This window comes from Pholcus phalangioides, unplaced genomic scaffold, assembly GCF_987345545.1.
Source record: "Pholcus phalangioides strain wild (caught in Gottingen) unplaced genomic scaffold, Ppha-v1.0 ptg000042l_1, whole genome shotgun sequence".
Lineage (NCBI taxonomy): Eukaryota > Metazoa > Arthropoda > Arachnida > Araneae > Pholcidae > Pholcus > Pholcus phalangioides.
The window spans coordinates 21,146,402-21,165,051 of NW_028301628.1; the positions used below are offsets into that span (position 1 = coordinate 21,146,402).

Here is an 18,650-nt window from a genome sequence, read left to right on the forward strand (position 1 = left end):
CAACGAAAGCCTCTTAACCTATGTATCGATGCGCGGCCTCGGTAAGGTATGGATGATTCTCGCCAATCTCGCAGAAAAAAATATTTTTTACGTATAACGTAATGCTTGTAGAAAAAATTGCAGTCAGTTAGTAACAAAAAATTAGCTAATGAAAAAAAAAAATCACTGTCGATACTTTCAAAAATTAAAGTGCGGTTTTTTTATTGAAAAGTATCTCAGTAACTTCTATTAACCCGGTTTTCACGTTTGAATTTGGGAATAGCCCCAAATAATAATAATAAAAATGATAAGGTAAAATTTAGAATTCTTTTACTCACTTTTCTTGCCGAAATTTCCGTCGCTCACCCACCCGAACGCATATACGTCGATGCCACTTGTTATCACTACAGTTTTAGTCATTTTTTACGGATTCCCATTCTATGGAATCCTCACTTGAAGTTGTAGAACTATCGGATTCTCTATTACTCATTAATTGTTGCTCCAACATGTGTTCTATCAGGCCATCTGCAATCCAAAATTCTTTCCTTTTCAATAACGTGCTTTATGCATTATTGCCAAAAAGAATGGAGAACGTTTTAATGTGTTTCTATCTCTGGTGAAAAGAAAGATACAACTGTCACAGAAGGAAAAAATACACTGCAAGCCTAAACCATTGTGGGTCTCTCTCTCTCTCTCTTGCTTATTTATATTTATCTGGAGAGACACCGAAGGGGCATCTGGAGGAACAGCTTCTGCTGTGGGGGTGAAGATGGCGTGTTGGTGTGGGTGCAAAAGAGGCATTACTTATGTCAACACCCTCGCTATCGGCTATTGGAATTCAGAAACCACCCCTATCCCACGAACACGGCAAGAAATAGATAATTTAAAAAAAAGGGGGGGGGGGAGGGGCTGGAACCGTAACCTACACCCATAAAGAGAACCTCTCACAACGGTATCGTGAAAGAGGGACACTTCCTGTAATCTATGAGTGAATATCTGAATTCGTTGGAGGCTATTTTCGGGAGAAAAAAAACTGATTGAATATTCGTCTGGGTGTGTAGGCCTATAACTACATGCAAAACTGAATGAAAAGTTGTATCTATTGGAAAATTCAACAAAATGACGATATAATATATATATATAATTGTGCAACCAAAAAAAAAGCAGCACGACAGTGATATTGGCGGGGAAAATTTCTAGGAAATCGCGCCAAAATGTTCTTGAGCTCGCCATGGATTTTTGATAATGGTAACCAATATTTTTTCTAATTTAAAAATTTTAAACGAATATACATTGGTTCAAAACGGTATTTTTTCAGTATCCTTTTCGAAATCATAAAAAAAATTGAAATGTTCTATATAAATGATCGTCAGAAACCTCCGATGTATGGAAACTATATTTTGCGGCGAAGGAATGCACTCTCTACCTTTCTCTTCACTGCAAAGTTAACCTGAAACAAACTTATAATTAGAATCACCTTATTTCAAAGTTGTTTCTTTGTTTACATGAAATAATTTATTGTTCTATTAAATCTTTTTCCCCCGTTTATTTTTCCTTGTGGTCATCGAAATTAATAACAATTTTCTCAGCTAACACTTGAGAGTATTTTAATGGGGATTACTTAATGAGGGCAAATTTTAATTTCTTAAAAATCCAGTTCTCGATTATTATTTTTTCAATACATTTGAGAAGTAATATATACAGTCGAACCCCGTTATAGTGAACCATCTGCGGACTCGATAAAAAGTTTTCAGCAATTTTAATAACAATTGGTGATTTTGTCCATTTGTGGCACGGTTTTTGGTGACAGTTTTCGATGTCCCGTATTTTACTCCATGAAATAACGTGATCTGTCCATTTGAATAATTTTTTTGTGCAGATTGTTTCACCGTGATTTGTAGCAGCCGTTTATTTCCCCCACACTTCAGCAATTTGCATTTGAAGTGATGAAATACATTTTTTTGGCCAATTTTAGAGATATTAAAATTAAGATTGCATTTTCCTAGATGATAATGGTGAACCTACATACATTATAAATAGCATTCATGTAGAACCTACATATATGTAACGTATGGAAGGTATAATTTTTGTAAAACTCCATATCGTTATTACTAATAGGCCTAGCAACCACAATGGTTGAATAATTTCTCCTTCAGTTAGAATTAAATTATCAAGTCTGCCTGCCGACCATCTACGCCATCGTCGCTGACTAGACGTGGTCCCCGGACCATAGGTTGAGAAACGCTGCTCTAAGCTATTCTAGAAACCTTGGACTTTAGGTCTGTTCCACTATTGTTACGATTTTTCAAGGAGCGGTTGGAAAAGAGTGGGGTCTTGTAGTGGACCCGTGGATTCCTAGAAACGGCGGGGAGTGTGAAATAATGGGATTTGACACGGAAGTCAAGAAATACTATCTTTTGGGATCCTAAATGTTTAAGCATATCTTTGAAAAACTGAAAAAAAAAATTGCCGGAGGGAAATTTCAGTTCACTAAAAGCGTTTAAAATAACATTAGTTATATAAATAGGTGTTCAGTTGGGACCACTGAAAACGTTCACTATAACCGAGAGTTCACTATATCCCGGGCTCACTATAGTGAGGTTCGACTGACAGAATTTGTTTTAGTTGAGGAGACCTGGTATTCAGAAGTACCTTGATCCGATGAAAAATAAATCAGACCGTGTAAATTATTTCTACCTGAATAATATGTGACCGTTAATGTCTGTTAATTTGCTCACATAATAGTTTATGCAAAAAAGTAATGTAGCTTATATAATAACCTGCGTTCCATAAGAACTTTTGATAAAATCATAAAAAATCAAGAAAACACAAAAAGTAATTTATTATTTTTCAAAATGTCTTCCCTCGGATGATATGCAATGGTCCAATCATTCAATTCCACTTTTCAAATCAAGTAGAGAAGGCTTTTTTCTTGATCTGCCTCATGGAACCTTATACAGCTGAAATAACAAGTAATTCTCTAATGGAAAGCTTCTTCAATATTGGAAACAGCCAGAAATCGAGTGATCGGGACAGTTAGGGGGTTGTGGACGATTTTAATATCGCATTTACTCGTGTTTCGGTTTCGAAAAGTTTGTGACAACACATATCGAGAAAGCATTGTGAGCTGATAGATATTTCAGCTGTGTAGTGGTCACCGGGGAAGCTTCCAGAAAAATCCCGCTCTACTTGCTTTGAAAAGTGAATTGAGCGGTGCATATCATCTGAGAGAAGATACTTTGAAAAAGGCCAAGTTATTTATCATTTGACGTACCTGTATTCCTTGATTTTACTCTTAAGTTCTCATGGAGAGCACTTTGTGTAACATTTTTCAGTTTCCGATCTGTTAATATTTCCTTTAAATTTTGGCATGTTAACAGTCTAAATAACGTATGGGCATCTTTTTATCAGCCACCTCGTTGGGCATTTTGCCTGTTGTGGCGTTGTATTTGTATTTAATTAATTTTTTCTTCTTTTTATTATTATTATTACGAGAAATAAGGAAAGGGTTGAAAAAAAAGCTCCCAGTTCTAAACTTCTGCAGTTGTTTTGTGTTGAGATTTTTTTTTGCATGAACGTTCATGTTTGTGACAAAAGCCACTTGAGAACCATTGAAGAAAGCTTTTCTTCATCGTCTTCTCTTCTAGTAGATGTTCATTTTGTTCTTGATGCTGCTGTAAAATAAAGAAGAAAGAAAAGAAAACCAACGAGAGACAGTTTTTCCCACGCGATTAGCAAAAAAATTGAAAAAAAAAACTGTCACTTTTTCAGAATGGTATTAGCCACGCCCACTTTCAGTGACGGTGACAACGTACGTCATTTATTTTATTTATATATATTTATGTTCTCTTATACTGTATGTCAAAATGCCTGTTGGTTTCTGACCGCAGTTATGTTCGTATCCGAAATAGTGACTTCGAGAAGTTGCGGATTAATTCGGTCTCGATTAATGAATTATATTGATTTCTTCTTATTTTTTGCAGAGCACGTGACCAAACAAACTTCATTTCATAGAAAAAAGTTGAAATATATACCATTGGATGCCAGTGCTCTCGGACAATCATGAAATCATCACCGTCACTTATATTTGTTATCCCGTTGTTGATGCTTATCGTGATCTCGGCGACGGCCTACGCCACTGACAAGGATCTATCGTCGATAAGGAACTTGAAAATTTACACGGAAACGGAAGAAAATGCCGCGATGCAACTGGTTGCCGTCGACGACTTCACGTCGAGGGAACTATACGTAGGTGGCCGCAACAAGCTCTATCGATTCCATTTCAATTTGACTCTGATAAACAAGGCTTCTACTGGACCGTTCCTCGACAACAAGGAGTGCGAACCCCGTTCGTTGAACTGCAACCAGCCATTAGAGATGGCCGATAACGACATGAAGGTTCTGCTCACGTTTCAAGTGGAGGGACCGAATCTTAGACTTATACCTTACGTCCTAACTTGCGGGACTTTGTACCAGGGTATGTGTCGCCGTCACCCAGCGAATAACATCAACATGATGAACATGTGGATCGGGCAGTTCAATAGCACTTCGAACTACATTGCCAGTCGTGGATCCGTCGTCGCTTTTATAACAAGACTCGATAGAAGGAACTTGGCGTTGTTTTCTGCTAGAACCTACGACGACAGGCCAGTGCCCTATTTTGCTGGAGCAGTCACTAGAACTATTCTCGATTCCGACAAAACCGCCAAGATTTCCAGAGAAAATAGTCAACTCCACTTCTATAATCATTTCAAGAAGTCGTATAAGGTATATGATTTCAATTTATAACAACTCTCTCTGACATAAAATCTGTGTTTCTCATGTACGCAGGGTGATTATAATCCATGTTCCGATTCTTCTATATGGTCTGAACATAAGCATCACCGGTCAAAATATTTTGAATTTTGTGTGAATTGTATTTTAGGTGCAATGGATTTTTTTTTAAAGAGAAATCATATGAAATTTTCACTGGGGGGATTTCTGCTTGTAAAACGATGGGAAGTGATAAAGATGTTAAGCATTTTCGAGTGGAACGGTAGGGGAAACCGGCGCTTCCCCCATAATATTAGGTTTTTGACATAGGCGTAAAGGTGAAGGCATAAAATTCGCGACCCCATTTGAACACTACATTATTTTTCATTTAATACTACTCAGTTATATTTTATTACAAAAAAAATTTATACAGAAAGAAAGTCCATCAGATAGTGAATGGTGTTTCATAAATTCCTAAATAGTTAGAAAATTTATAAAAGTTAAAGAAATTGTCAATTTTGAATGCAAAATGCAGTTTGCCAAAAACTTATTCTCACAAAGAGGATTTTTTTTGGTTTAGATTAAAAAAATAGTTAGAATTTTTGTCGATAGAGAATGCTGCACGAATGGGAGGGGCGATTGTCTCCACTCTATATCCGCGTCTTATGAAGCATGAAAAACTCATCATCTAATTAATTCTCTTGTTCGCAGGTGAAATATATCTACGGCTTCGAGCACGGGAATTTCGTCTACTTCGTCACCACCCAGAGACTCAGCGTCCAATCGGATGCAGTTGAAACCCGGATAGCCAGGTTCTGCAAAGACGACGACAGCTTCTTCTCCTACATGGAGGTTCCCGTGAGGTGCCACAGGGGCGTCGACAGCTACAACGTAGCCACGGCCGCTTACCTCTCAGAAGTAGGTCCGATCCTTAAGAGGAGGCTCAACCTAGACGAATACTTGGACGTGCTGTACGTGACGTTTTCCATGACGATACGGGACCAAGGTTACACTCCGGACAGGACCAAAGGTTCGGTTATCTGTTCGTTCCCGATGTCCCAAGTGATGAGCTCGTTCACGAACGAAACCAAGGATTGCTACAACGGGGAGCCACAGACTCGCATTCTTCAACACATTGCTGGCACCAAAGCGGACTGCATTAAACGGGTGAGTGTGACAAATCGTATAATTAGAAATACAAGTTACAAGGCCGAGAAACGTCATTTTCCCCCCTCAAATTCCCCCCTCCTAGCATCAAAAGCCGATCACTTTCAAGCCGATCACAACTGCGTTTCATCGTCATGTATAATTTATAACCGAGTGTGTGTATATAACAGTTTGAATGCATGTATAGTGTTGTGTCCGATGTTTTCAGTGCTGTCATCTATATTTCAGAGGAGAAGTGAGTGAAGACATCCTAGTCCTTCCCCAATGTTTCTTCGCAATCCCCCTCACCTGACACACTGAAATCTCTTGGGGGATTTCATTTGGATTTTCGTTGATAAACACACACTTTTCATACTTTCGGGTACTATGATGATGATCTCGGGCAGGACGTGACTTCCAGACTCTGTCACTTGTGTGATTGCATCCGTGTTTGTATCCGTGATACCGGTTTGCTTGAAAAATGTAGTGTCATCAAATGCTTTAATTGCAAAGTTCCATAGGCGAGTCCTGCTTGAAATGCCATGAATGTTTTGCATGCATAATGACCATTATTGTGTTGATGCTGCCATTTGATGCAGGACTGCTGAAAACTTAAAATTGAAAAGAAAAACCCCTACTTATTTTAAAAATAAACTATATGTATATATGTATACTATGCTATTTTTAAACCTTCATCGGGCAATTACCACTTTTTCGGCCGGTTTTGATAATAAATTGTCCATTTTTGAATCATTGCGGAAATTACTATCCATCCAAATCTTCTCTCAATAACAATTGCTTTTTTGTAATCGGGTGTTATGTTAACCTCTGCCAAATTTGAGCGATCTATAGTTGGAGTATCGGCGATAATTCTAAAAAACTGGTGTCCTTGTTAGCATGTTGGAAAGAGAGAAATAGAAGGGAAAAACATAGGGTAGATTTTTTTTTTCGTCCTCCCCCTCCCCCTACTTGTCTCTTTCTCTCTCTCTCTCTCTCTTACGTGTGTATATATATATGTTGTATATATACACAATATACAATCGAGATATGTATGTATAGTAGAAATAGAAAGATGCATGGAGTATAGAAAGAGCGGGGAGAAAAAAAAGCAGTTTCCGTTCAGGGGGTCACAACGGAGCTTCGCGATGATGGGAAAGGGGGTAAAAAAACCAGGGAGAGCAGGAATGAATTTCCTCCATTTGCCATTGGATGAGATATCTCGTCGCTGATCATCCAGGGGGTTAACTCATGTTCACCGTGATCGCTATAATCATTAGGCAGGGAATAATCAATGAGGTAGATAATCGTTTGTGTCAACTCGCCTGGTTGCTTGATTGTTATTCAACTCGTTTTCTGAAGCTATTTCCTGTCATTACAAAACTAGCTAACCACTAGTGTTATGTATAAACAATACTAACAATATTTGTGTTTCTTTTTCTGGGGCCCTTTCCCTAACTAGACGGATGTGGTCATCGATCATAACTTTTGCGGTGACGGATTCAACGCATACATCGAGGGAAGGTCAGTCATCCTCGGTGGCGTCAGGTTTCAAGTTCAGGACCAGGTGACGTCACTCGCAGTGCTGCTGCAGAGGAACACGACCGTCGCCGTCGTTGGTACCGAGAGCGGCAACGTTGTAAAGGTGAGTCAAATAGTAATAATACGGTAAAATTCTCGCTCCTTATTTTTGATTCTACGAGCAATGGCGCTCGAACTGGGGGAAAAACCAGTTTTTTTTATGGGGAATGTCCGCGATCCAGATGTATAATCTACATCGACGGGGATCTTCCATCTTTGAAGAAGCCCTCATTAATATGCGAGAGAATAATCGAGTTCCCCATTGGGTTGATGTGCGAGCTATGAACCAAGCTCGGCAAATAAATCACTGAGCTAATGATTCTCACGAGCTCCGTGGAATATTTTGCCTTCTCTTATGCAGAAGCTGTAAGAACTTTTTCTTCTATCATGGCTGACATTAGCCGAGCTGTCGCGAGCAGAAGATAACGGAGACACGATTTTCGACGAGGTCCACATGGCCTGTCACACACGGCCAGCTCGTTCGTTTTCCAGAGGTGAATGGGCGATAGTGGGTTCTTGATAGCTTTGCTGAAAATTAGATTCGGATGATCATTACTGCCGATATTAGTTCACCTTTAATTCACTGTCGCGACGATGCAGATCGTCTCAGTCAGTGAATGGCTCACAACCTGGGGGCTGTATGTTTTCCCTTTCCCCTCTTTGTGGTACCGAGATATTTTAAAGGGCCACGAAAGAAAATTAACTAGGAGGAGAGCCCCAGGGCCGTCATTTCAACTTTTTCCAGGAGGGGGGGGGGGGCAAAGAGCATGTACTAAAGGTACGCATATCTATAAATGTATATATTTGTGTGTATATATATACGGGGTGATTATAAAAAAAACTGTCCCGACGTATGGGCCCCTAACTATCATACCATTCACAGAAACTGAATGAAATTTTGGCATAAGGTATTTTGAGGTATGTGCTCAAGAATGATATGGAAAACAACAGTGTCACTCTAACAGTTACGGTTACAGTGAGAAAATTTCGAAAATATCAAATGGCAACACCAAGTTTTTTGTATTGGAATGCGATCTCCATACTGAAAAACACTAAATAGCGTTGGAATGGCACCTGTAGCACGAAAATCCCCGAAGCTAGGCAAGGAAAAAGTAATTAGAGCATTAATGTTCGTTTCATTCGTCACACCGTTTCTTCGGCTGAGATCCCAGCCTGATTAGTCCTCCACAAGGTCATGTGGAAAATTTGTGAAACACAATAAAATGCTTTATTTTATGCTGCTTCTCTGTCCTTATTGGTTGTCCTCACTTTTAGCCTATCTACCGCCGGTGATTTTCATGCTACAGTTTCCGTTCGAACGCTATTTAGGGTTTTTCACAATGGAGATCACATTCCAATACAAAAAACTTGGTGTTGCCGTTTGATATTTTCGAAATTTTCTCACTGTAACCGTAACTGTTAGAGTGACACTGTTGTTTTCCATATCATTCCTGAGCGCATACATCAAAATACCTTATGCCAAAATTTCATTCAGTTTCTGTGAATGGTATGATAGTTAGGGGCCCATATGTCGGGATAGTTTTTTTATAATCACCCTGTATATATATACCATTTGTAGTGTATTTTCAAAAGCCAGCCCCTAAATGACGGGCCTGAGGAGAGTCATGTGACAGGTGGCCCACAGACACTTCCGAAAAAATGTATATGTCAAAAAATATGAAGCTTCCTAGTGAAATACAGTGGGGGAGGGGGGGGGATTTGACTACTTTCAGAGCTCTTAGACCAAATACATGCTAAACCCATGTCCCGCTGACCAAATGTGGCCGTCGAAGTCACCTGATTTGGCCTAAAAACCTAATGTTATAAAAATGAACGAAACGGCACATTTTTACAGATTACTCAAGTGACCCACGGTGCATATACAGATCACTTGAGTGATCCGTGGGACAGTTCTAGAGTACTTGGACGTCCCACGGCAAACCTACAGATCACTTAAAGAACCGTGGCATAATTCCTGCTCATCCAAAAGGTCCGTGACGCAGTTCTAGATTACATCACTCAATCGGCCCGCGGCACATTTTCAAAACACTTAAGTGACGTAGGGTGCAGTTTCACTTAATTGGCTTGGGGCACATTCCCAGATCACTTTAGTGACCCATGAACATTTACAGATTGTAACTAGCGTCGATGTTACAGATTCCTCAATTAAGTGCCCGCAATCTCCTAAAGGTTCAACACCCTTGCTTAAGAACCTGGGCCATCTTAACGCATGGGCCTATTCGGGAGGGAAAGGGGCTTGCTCGTGCCCATTGGAGACCTACATGAGAGTAAGCATACAAATGAGTTGCTAGTACTCCCAGCAATGTATGGGGGGGGGGGGCAGAACATCACTTTTCTCGGGCATCAATGGTGAAGAGAAGAAGCTCACACTGACCTTTACCTCATTGTAGTCGCGAATCCAAGGTGATCTGCAGAAAGGGGCGATTTATTGTACAGGTTCGGTGAATCGTCGGCAAAGACCAATTTTTCCTGAATATAATTCGGCTCTTTTTAGTGTTTTGTTGTTAGTGTTTAGTGTTCTGTCCCTCTGGATCCTTGCCTAGGGTCAACCAAATTTATAAAATTTCTGTTCAATTATAAACTTATTTTTAACTTAATTCAATTTATTGAGAGGGATTTCCTTCATGGATGATTGAGGGGGGGGGACTGCATAAAACGTGGGGGGGGGGGGAAGAGAAGTAACAATGGGCTAGAAAAGGTTAAGAAACACTGGTCCAAGTGATGCCCCCAATTCAGTGGTTCTCTAACTGTGGTACGCAACAAAGATGGGAAAAAATGAATGAGTAAGAGTATTTAAAGAGATTTATTGTCTATGAGTTAGCAGGACTCGTGCATTTCTAGGGTCCCCCCCCCCCCATTCTTAAGTTATGCAAGATTCTTACAAATTTCAAAGGGAAGCACACTTATGCATTTCTAGGAGTAAGCAAGCTACCCACGCCTCAATGGCTATGCCGTCTTAAGGCATGGGCCCACCCGGGCACGGCCCGGGGGCCTCAAGAGAAAAGAGGCCTCACAAAAATGAGATCCGGTTGAAATTTACGGGAATTTGCCTGGTAGGGCCTCAGAAAGATGACTTGGCCCGGGGCCCATGATGCTCTTAAGACGGCCCTGCTCAATGGTGCCAACACGAGAGAACCAGTTTACCAGACATACAAGTACATACAAGATTCAAAAGCGTTAAGCCAGTGTTTCTCAAATTGCTTGTCGTGGCTCCGAGGGGGCCAACCATTGTCAGGGGCATCGCAGTGAGCTGTCGATATTGATATGGGCCTATTTAGTAGTGTGACGTGGTTGTTTTCGATATAATTCTAGAAAGCCGCGGATAAATGATGGCGGGGGGTAAAGTTTGAGAACCACTGGCGTACGATTTGAGGGATGGGCATGCGTTGCATTTTACATTCAATGTATATCCATGAATTATTAAGGTGGGTGTTGAAGAACCCCTGACTTCTATATTCCGGAGCATGCGGAGTTACGGACCCTCCCCCATGCGGTCATGTCAAGAAATACGCTTGCCTTGAACGCATTTCTAAGGGGTGTACGCGAACATCCTATGCGCTTCTAGGTAGTAGTTTTAGCACAAATGGGGGTAGGGAATCATGGTCCTAATTGAACGCATACGGCCAAAATAAAATATTTTAACGAAGAAAAAAATGGCCAAAGAATGTAATGAGTCATCCTTGTCCTTGACTTGGAGGACGACGACTCACAGCACACGCACGATTTTTATATCAAGGACGAACATCCTCCGCGCGCGTGTGTCCATCGTCATTGTTTCAAGTGGACAGGAAGCGAATTTGATTTTCTGTTTGACCAAGATATTATGCTCATGCTTTCTTTAACGAGCTACTTTCGGTAGACCGAGACGGGATGTAGCATTTACAAAAATATTATCACTTGTATTATCGATAGAAAAAACAATACATATCCGAGATGGGCATAAAATAAGATTTCCAGTTCTAATTCGATGTTCTTGACCACCAGTTAAAAAGCATTTCCACCCCAACGAACCTGTTACAGCCAGGTGACGCCGAGTTTAAATCAGCTTGATTTAAATCATGATTAAAATCACAAAATTTAAATTTTGTTTTATCTTTAGATATCTTCAACGATTACTTCATTGATATTCAATGAAGTAAAAGTAACCTGGTATGGTAGGCATGTTACTGATATGTGGCAAAATTCGTGATTAAAAAAATGTAGAAGATCTTTGAGGGAAATATAAACTTGATCCTTAGATATAATGAAGAAAGCTGTGCTCTCTCTCTCTATTTCTAGATTTCGTATACATGGAAAAAGTTGTAGAAAAATATAGGGAGTTGAATTTATCTAAACTGAACTAAGTATTTCCAATGCATTGCAATGTGGCACTAAAATTTCCCTGATTAAAAAACAGAGGAATTATTTTTTGTATAAAGCCTTGATTTCTATGCCCTAATTGCTAGATGTTGTGCCCATTGTAGTACGCAGGAAGGGCCCCCCCCCCAAGCCGAGATTATAATGTTATTTTGCAGAAAAAACCGTAAACTCCCGCTTCCCGCCTTCAGAAGAAAAAAAAAAAAATTGAAAATCTCTCCTAGCGAAAATTCAGCGTACGCCTATGGTTGTACCAACATCAATATCGTTGGGCTTTCGGCTTTACTTTTCATATTGAAATTTTGAGTTCGCTCCTTTTTTTTTGGCAACACTAAGTATTCAGCAACATCATGCAAGTCGGAAACACATTCACAAATTGAGCAAGAAACAATCTTGTCAATATAATTTGTTTTCTTTGGTTGATGCTGAATGACTCTTTCGTTGTACATCGTGTGAATTAAGATGTCCGCACCATATATGTGTGTGTGATACTGAGTTGCCACCACCCATTCACTTTGATGGGGGGGTTGGGGGGTAGGCTCAAGAATGAAAGCCTTTTCCCTCTACAAAAAATTTTAATCCATGAAGTTAATTCAGGCTCAATGACCTTTCATGTCACATAAATACAGATTTTTGGTGTTCTCATTTTTTGCTTGTAGTTCGTTTGTAGATTATTCATGAATGTTTAATTAAATCTGAGCGATTAGGAGAAAAAAGCAGTTAGGTAATATGAAAATATACATTCTTAAATGATTAACAAGATTTGTTTCAATTAGTAAGCAGTCAGTTAATTTTAATTTAAAAAAATCCGATTTAATAAAAAAATAGTCATGGATTCTTTCATACCCTGGCTACAGCCGGCATCGTACCCGCCCCCCTTAAAATTTTTCAGGACCCCCAAAATTAACTGCATTTTGTATTTTAGGGATGGCTCACATGTCCGCTTCCCCCTACGTACGTTTCTGCCTCAAAAAATACCGAGACCCCAAAAATTCATTTTTGCCCAGGGCCCAAACTTATGAGGAACAGGACCTGCCCCCTCTCCCCCCGATTTCGTGAATACGCCTCTGCGTGGAGTTCATTTATTTTTATACATATATTTATACACATACAAAATGTTAAGGGACACCCCCCCCCCCCACCAATGTTAGACAACTTTGAAATTTCCATGACTCTATGTGGGTATACAGCACGTGCTGATCCAGGGAAATGTGTCGGGAGGGGCCACGGATCGTGTAGAATCGTTAGTTGATCCCGTTATTTTACGGGATACGTAAATTTTTCACACATTTTCAGGCCCTCAGAAGGAACGAGCTCCCCCCCCCCTTTCGGATTCGCGCCTGATACAACAAGAAAGCTCCTAATTTCTGACACCATTCAAAACATTTTCTGATAGCCAATATTTCACAACCATTCGAAACCGACTTAAACCTCAAGTTGTTAGTTTTTTTCAATGAAATCGGAAGTTCAGTGGCTGGTGGAATCGACGTATAACAGATGGGGGGGGGGGGGGGAACTGCGGAATACTGTCGAAGGATTTGGCGCGAGCAAACACTTGACCGCGTTCCTACAAATATTTTCATTTCTTTCTACCGATAGTCGATCATAAATCATAGAAAGAACTATTTATTTTGATTATTTTTTCTCCAACTCTCCTTTGGTTGTCTCATAAATCTCACCGAGTTTATCTTCTTCAAAATCAACGGAGATATAAGCCTCATGCAAAGAGTACGAACATAATAAGAAGCTCTTGTGATGAAAGACTTTATGTATGTATTTTACAGCATCGCGCGGATATCGTGTTTCTGTAAAGCTCTTTCTGCTCCCGATACCCATTTAACGCTCTTTTCTTTTTAATTAATTTTTGCGGAATGATTTTCAATGATTTGCTTTTTTTTTGGGCATCACTGAGCGCGCCTTTGGTGTCAGCAAATTTTTCCTATTCATCGCCATCCTAGTGTTAGTCACTAACGTCTAGAGAATCCGTTAAATTCTGAAGAGCCTATTGAAGAAAATTATATGTTTTGCAATATTTGCGTATAGGAGCACGGTTTAAGGTACGTGATCTTGCAACCTCCGAAAAATTAATCACCAGAAAGAGTATTATCTCCTTCCGTACAGACTTTTTTGCAACATATTTAGATAATTTTTGTCGCACCACGGCCATTTTCTGCACACGAGGGCGAATTAAACCGAGACCTACAGTTTATTGCCGATTCCGCACGGCAGCCTTTTTTATACTCACCGAGAGGTTAAGTGCGCTTAACCCCTCGGTGTGGGACTCCCTGAGGTAGCAATCTTTTTCTGTGGTCGTGTCGGTTTTCTTGATCTCATGTTAAAAATGGGGGACAAAGTGTGCAGTAGATTTCTTTTTCTCCCGCACCCTCTCAGTATCTTTTTTTTTCTCTCTCTCTCTCTTATATAGCATATAGTACGTAGTAGAAATATATATTATGTATGAGGGGAACCACTAAACAGGAGCTTAGAAAGCACGGAGAGGGAAAAAACACCTTCCTTTCATAGGATTACAATGAAGCTTCGCGATGTTGAGAAAAGAGGTTAAATAAAACCAGGGAGGTCTAAAATAGATTTCTTCCGCTTGCGTCAGGACGAGATGTCTCGTCCCTGCTTCTTTCGGGGTTAAGTTGGATATGTAGATTATAGTATACTGTAGATTATGCACTGCTTAATTCTATATGAGATTTCAGTAGCGTAACGCCGCTAAATTCGAGAAGAAATTGGACTATAGCGTATCGAGAGTAGCCCGAAATGTTTGTCTTACAAAGGATAAAGATGCAGTTAATCATAATACAGCAACCTGAAATTTCGGTTAGGCTGCAAGAACCTCGGTCATCAGCTAAGAACAAACAGGTGGGAAACTGTGGGTTCTGAGCTCTTGAGCCAAGCCATGGTGGCAAATTCTACAATTAGTTGTCGGAGGTTGTCAAGCAAGCTGCTTTTCATTTAAGAGTCGAGTGAAGTTCGTCACCTATACAATCTCGGCACAAAAAGGCCAGTCTACCTCACCTTCGAGAACAGTCCTGGCAACCAGAGTCGACGCACTCTGCCGTATTGCAAAAATGTCAGGCATTGATAAATGGAAATATAATGCGACGCCTCGTTCTCCTATGATGATTCTGAATAAACTTCAGAAAAATAAAGGAATCCAACTGATTGCCACATCAGAGACAATCCACAGATGATGCCACATCTCATATGTAATGCAGATCTCGCTCCCTCGGATTATTGTTTGCTCAGGTCCATGGCTCACTTCTCGCGATAGTGCAACAACTAAAATGACGTAGAAGCGAACAAGTTCTTAGACCATGCTTTTGACACAGCGTGGGTCTTATTTGACATTTTAATGAGACCCACCGGCCACTACACCATACTACACACTTGTTAAAGAGCTCGACGGGCCATGCGTAAACCCTTGTTCTTGAAGGAACAGAACTGATATCAGCGAGAGATCGAAGGCAGACAGATCGCTTCAGACCGTGCGACGCGATGACCTCGTCTTTGAATATTAGTCATTCTGTAGTAATTTGATAAACGAAACGAAGTAATTTAAATTTTGCAAAATTTTAACCCTACTCGATATTTCTCTGATGTGAAGAATTTTATTAAAATCTATTTTACCATACCCGAAACCTCCTGGAAACGTCACGTGTCTAGAAAAAGTGCGGAATGTTGTCTACTCTGTGCTGCCACCTGTTTCTCAAATCAGGAGTCAGTATAATGCAGAAATGAATGTGTACAATTTTTATATTAAACATATAGTTCTAGAGCAGTGTTTCCAAAAGTGAGCAATATTGCCCCCTGGTGGGTGATGGATTGGTCCAGGGAGGGAGACCGATAGGAGCTACGATCCTATGTGTTCGGTTAAGTCAGGGGGCGATGAGAGAAAAAAACTTCTGAAAAAGGAGACGATGGAACAAGAAGTAAGGGAAACTGTCCTAGATAGAGCTACAAATTCTAGAATAAAACCGACTTGTTTGTATTGTATTCTTCCCCCTTTTTTTATTCGATTTTATTCAATCTGTGCAACGTGCGAGTTTGATTGCCATCTATCTTTCAAAAAAGAAAACTGAAATAAAGGGGAATTTTTTTCCACTTTTCGACACAGAAGCATGTCTATCTATTTGCGCCATCTAAAGGGTTGAAACTCAAACGTCTTGATCCAATAACCCATTGCGAACTTATAATGACCAGAGTGTGACACCCATACGGGTCTGTAACATTTATAACGGGCTTCATCACTATCCTATATGATTTCTCACGCAGCGGAAAGAAGTTACATCAGAGCTGCGGGGTGGTGATGTTTCTCAATTAATTCGAGCGTTCGGGTTCATGGCAAGTGTTGGGTTCGGTATATATTTATAACGTATGATTCCGCAATCCTCAAGAAACGCGACCACGTAAATCAAAAGCCATTCGGAAACCTCAGAATAAAGTAACAAAGAAACAAGGCGTGAAATTGATATGTTTCCGTATGCTCGTGGTTTCACGTTTCATTTAACTCGTATTGTGCATTTAAGTTGTTTGTGGGACGTGAAACTGTCAGAAGCAATTTAAGGTCGCTCTTGAAGAATGGAATCTCATTTCTCTAGCCTTTTCTAAGTATGATTATTAAAAAGAAAAAAGAGAAAATTATTAATAATAATCCCACGGGATGTCGTCTTGTCTTGTCTTGAAAACGAGACAGTTTCCAGTCCCTTATCGTAAGACATTTAAATCAACTTTTGTTATTAATTTGTCTGTGGATCTTAAAGATGATTGTCGCTTTTTTTCACGGTCGCTGTATCCTTTCTATGTGTACCAGACCAGTGCCGTCTTAACGCATGGGCCTAGCTGGGCACGGCCCGGGGGCCTCAAGAGAAGAGGGGCCTCACAAAAATGAGATCGGTTGAAATGTTCTAGGATTTACCAGGTAAGGCCTCCGAAAAACCACTCGGCCCGGGAGCCAATGATACTCTTAAGACGGCCCTGTACCAGACGTTTGTATTATGAAGATTTTGCCCCACTGTCAGTGAAGCACTTTTAGTTTTACCTTTACTTGTTCAAATCACCGAGCACAGTATTGCCATCATCTCCAACATTGTCTCTCCTATTAGAGGAGAGGAATGTTTTACAAGTGAATTCGAATCCTATTCTAATGTGAAATGATAGTCAAAACCATCTGTATTTTTTAGAGTGTAATAGTTATTGTGTGATCGACTCCAAACGACGAAAAATTTGAAACAAAAAATGGCTTTTCATAAATTTTTGAGTTTACAAATTACGAGTCTTTTCAATGAGGGCGCACTAGTGCACTCTGTCAACAATACTACTTATATCTGTGTGCGATGGATGGCGGTACATTACTGGAAAAAAAAATTCAACTCTGGTTTTTCGACGGAAACAGAACTGCCTTGTCTATTTTCAGACCAATGCCACACTAGAGATATTTCTAGTATGGTATTGATCAGACCAGAGCTGAAGTGTATGATATTATATATTATGCCCTCATAACACACAGGAACAAACATCCTAATTGCATTAACGATGTTCATCTCTTATTTCTGACAATTATGAACCTTTATCATCCAAACCGATCAATCTTGTGTTCAAGTGGATGTAGATGCATTGAAGAGTTCCCGATAAAAATGGGTGTATCCGGAAGTATGTTAAACAATAAAAAACACTTTAAAAAAATTAGCCGCAACCCAAGGTTATACAGGGTGCATAGGTAACATCATCCAAATAGCGTGTAGACCTCAGATACGCCATTGTTAAGGCCAGTATAGTTATTGAAGTATAATTTTATAATACGTTTATAGTATAGTTTACGTCAGTACAGTTATTAAACTAAAAAAGTTTAATTTTTTATGCGGACACCCTGTGTTCAAAAACCTAATAAGAAAGTTGTTGCTCTGTCTCTCCTGATGCCAACAAAATATTTTTGCGGGTTCAACGGTTTATCAGCATTTTTCCCAACTTTCATCTGTTTATCGAATTCGAATATCTCACGGTCCGGGGGCCTCAAGAGAAGAGGGAGCCTCACAAAAATTAGATCGGTTGAAATGTTATAAATGTTAAAACTTATAAACGCGGAATTTTTTTCTCTCGTTTGCATCAGGTGAGACAACCACTTTATAATTGGGTTTTTGGGCACAGAGTGACCGTATAAAAATTTTTTTTTTTTTAATTTTAATAATTATACAACCCCTTACAATATGAATGATGCATCTGAGTTCTCACGTTATTTGGATACGTCCTCTAATTAGAAATATGCCTCTAGAATCAATGATTCACCAGTAAAACGCCGTGCGTGCTGTTGCCTATGCACCCTGTATATACACAGCGTGTCTTTATGTAAGTATAAATTATAAATCGTGAATCATAAATTATGGTCGAATCACCATTATAAAAGTGTCTATATATAAGTTAATCGTTTCTATCGATTGAATTCATCACTTCACGTCTTCACCCATCATTAATCGGTCATGGTGAGTTATCATTCATCGTCGATTACTTCATGCTCGGTATTCAATGTAATTCCTGGCCCATGCGATCGATCACCTGCTCATATCTCTTCGTTGAGAGACAGCGACGGGTCATGATCTGGTTAGGAGGATGAGGTATTCAATGTAACATCATCGTTATTCAGAGAAACATCTTCCATCAGCTGTGTTCGCCATCTTCCTCGATATCTGGACATTGTCGGGATGTTGCAGATACAGTATTATTAGTGATAAAAATGAGGACGAACCATTCAAATTGTCAGAGAACTACAATATTCCATGCTACTCATAAGCAGTACACTGCACAGTTCAGTG

The 18,650-nt window shown here is 39.8% G+C and overlaps 1 protein-coding gene across 1 annotated transcript in view; it reads left to right on the forward strand.

The window, feature by feature from the left end:
* LOC149064641 (hepatocyte growth factor receptor-like) overlaps positions 1-18,650 on the forward strand; it is a 64,789-nt gene that overhangs the window by 19,235 nt on the left and 26,904 nt on the right. Inside the window, exons 2-4 of the mRNA XM_089254724.1 lie at positions 3,963-4,746; positions 5,443-5,898; positions 7,337-7,519. Coding sequence (XP_089110850.1) covers positions 4,042-4,746; positions 5,443-5,898; positions 7,337-7,519 — 1,344 coding nt within the window. The 5' untranslated portion in view covers positions 3,963-4,041. The remainder of the gene's footprint in view (positions 1-3,962; positions 4,747-5,442; positions 5,899-7,336; positions 7,520-18,650) is intronic.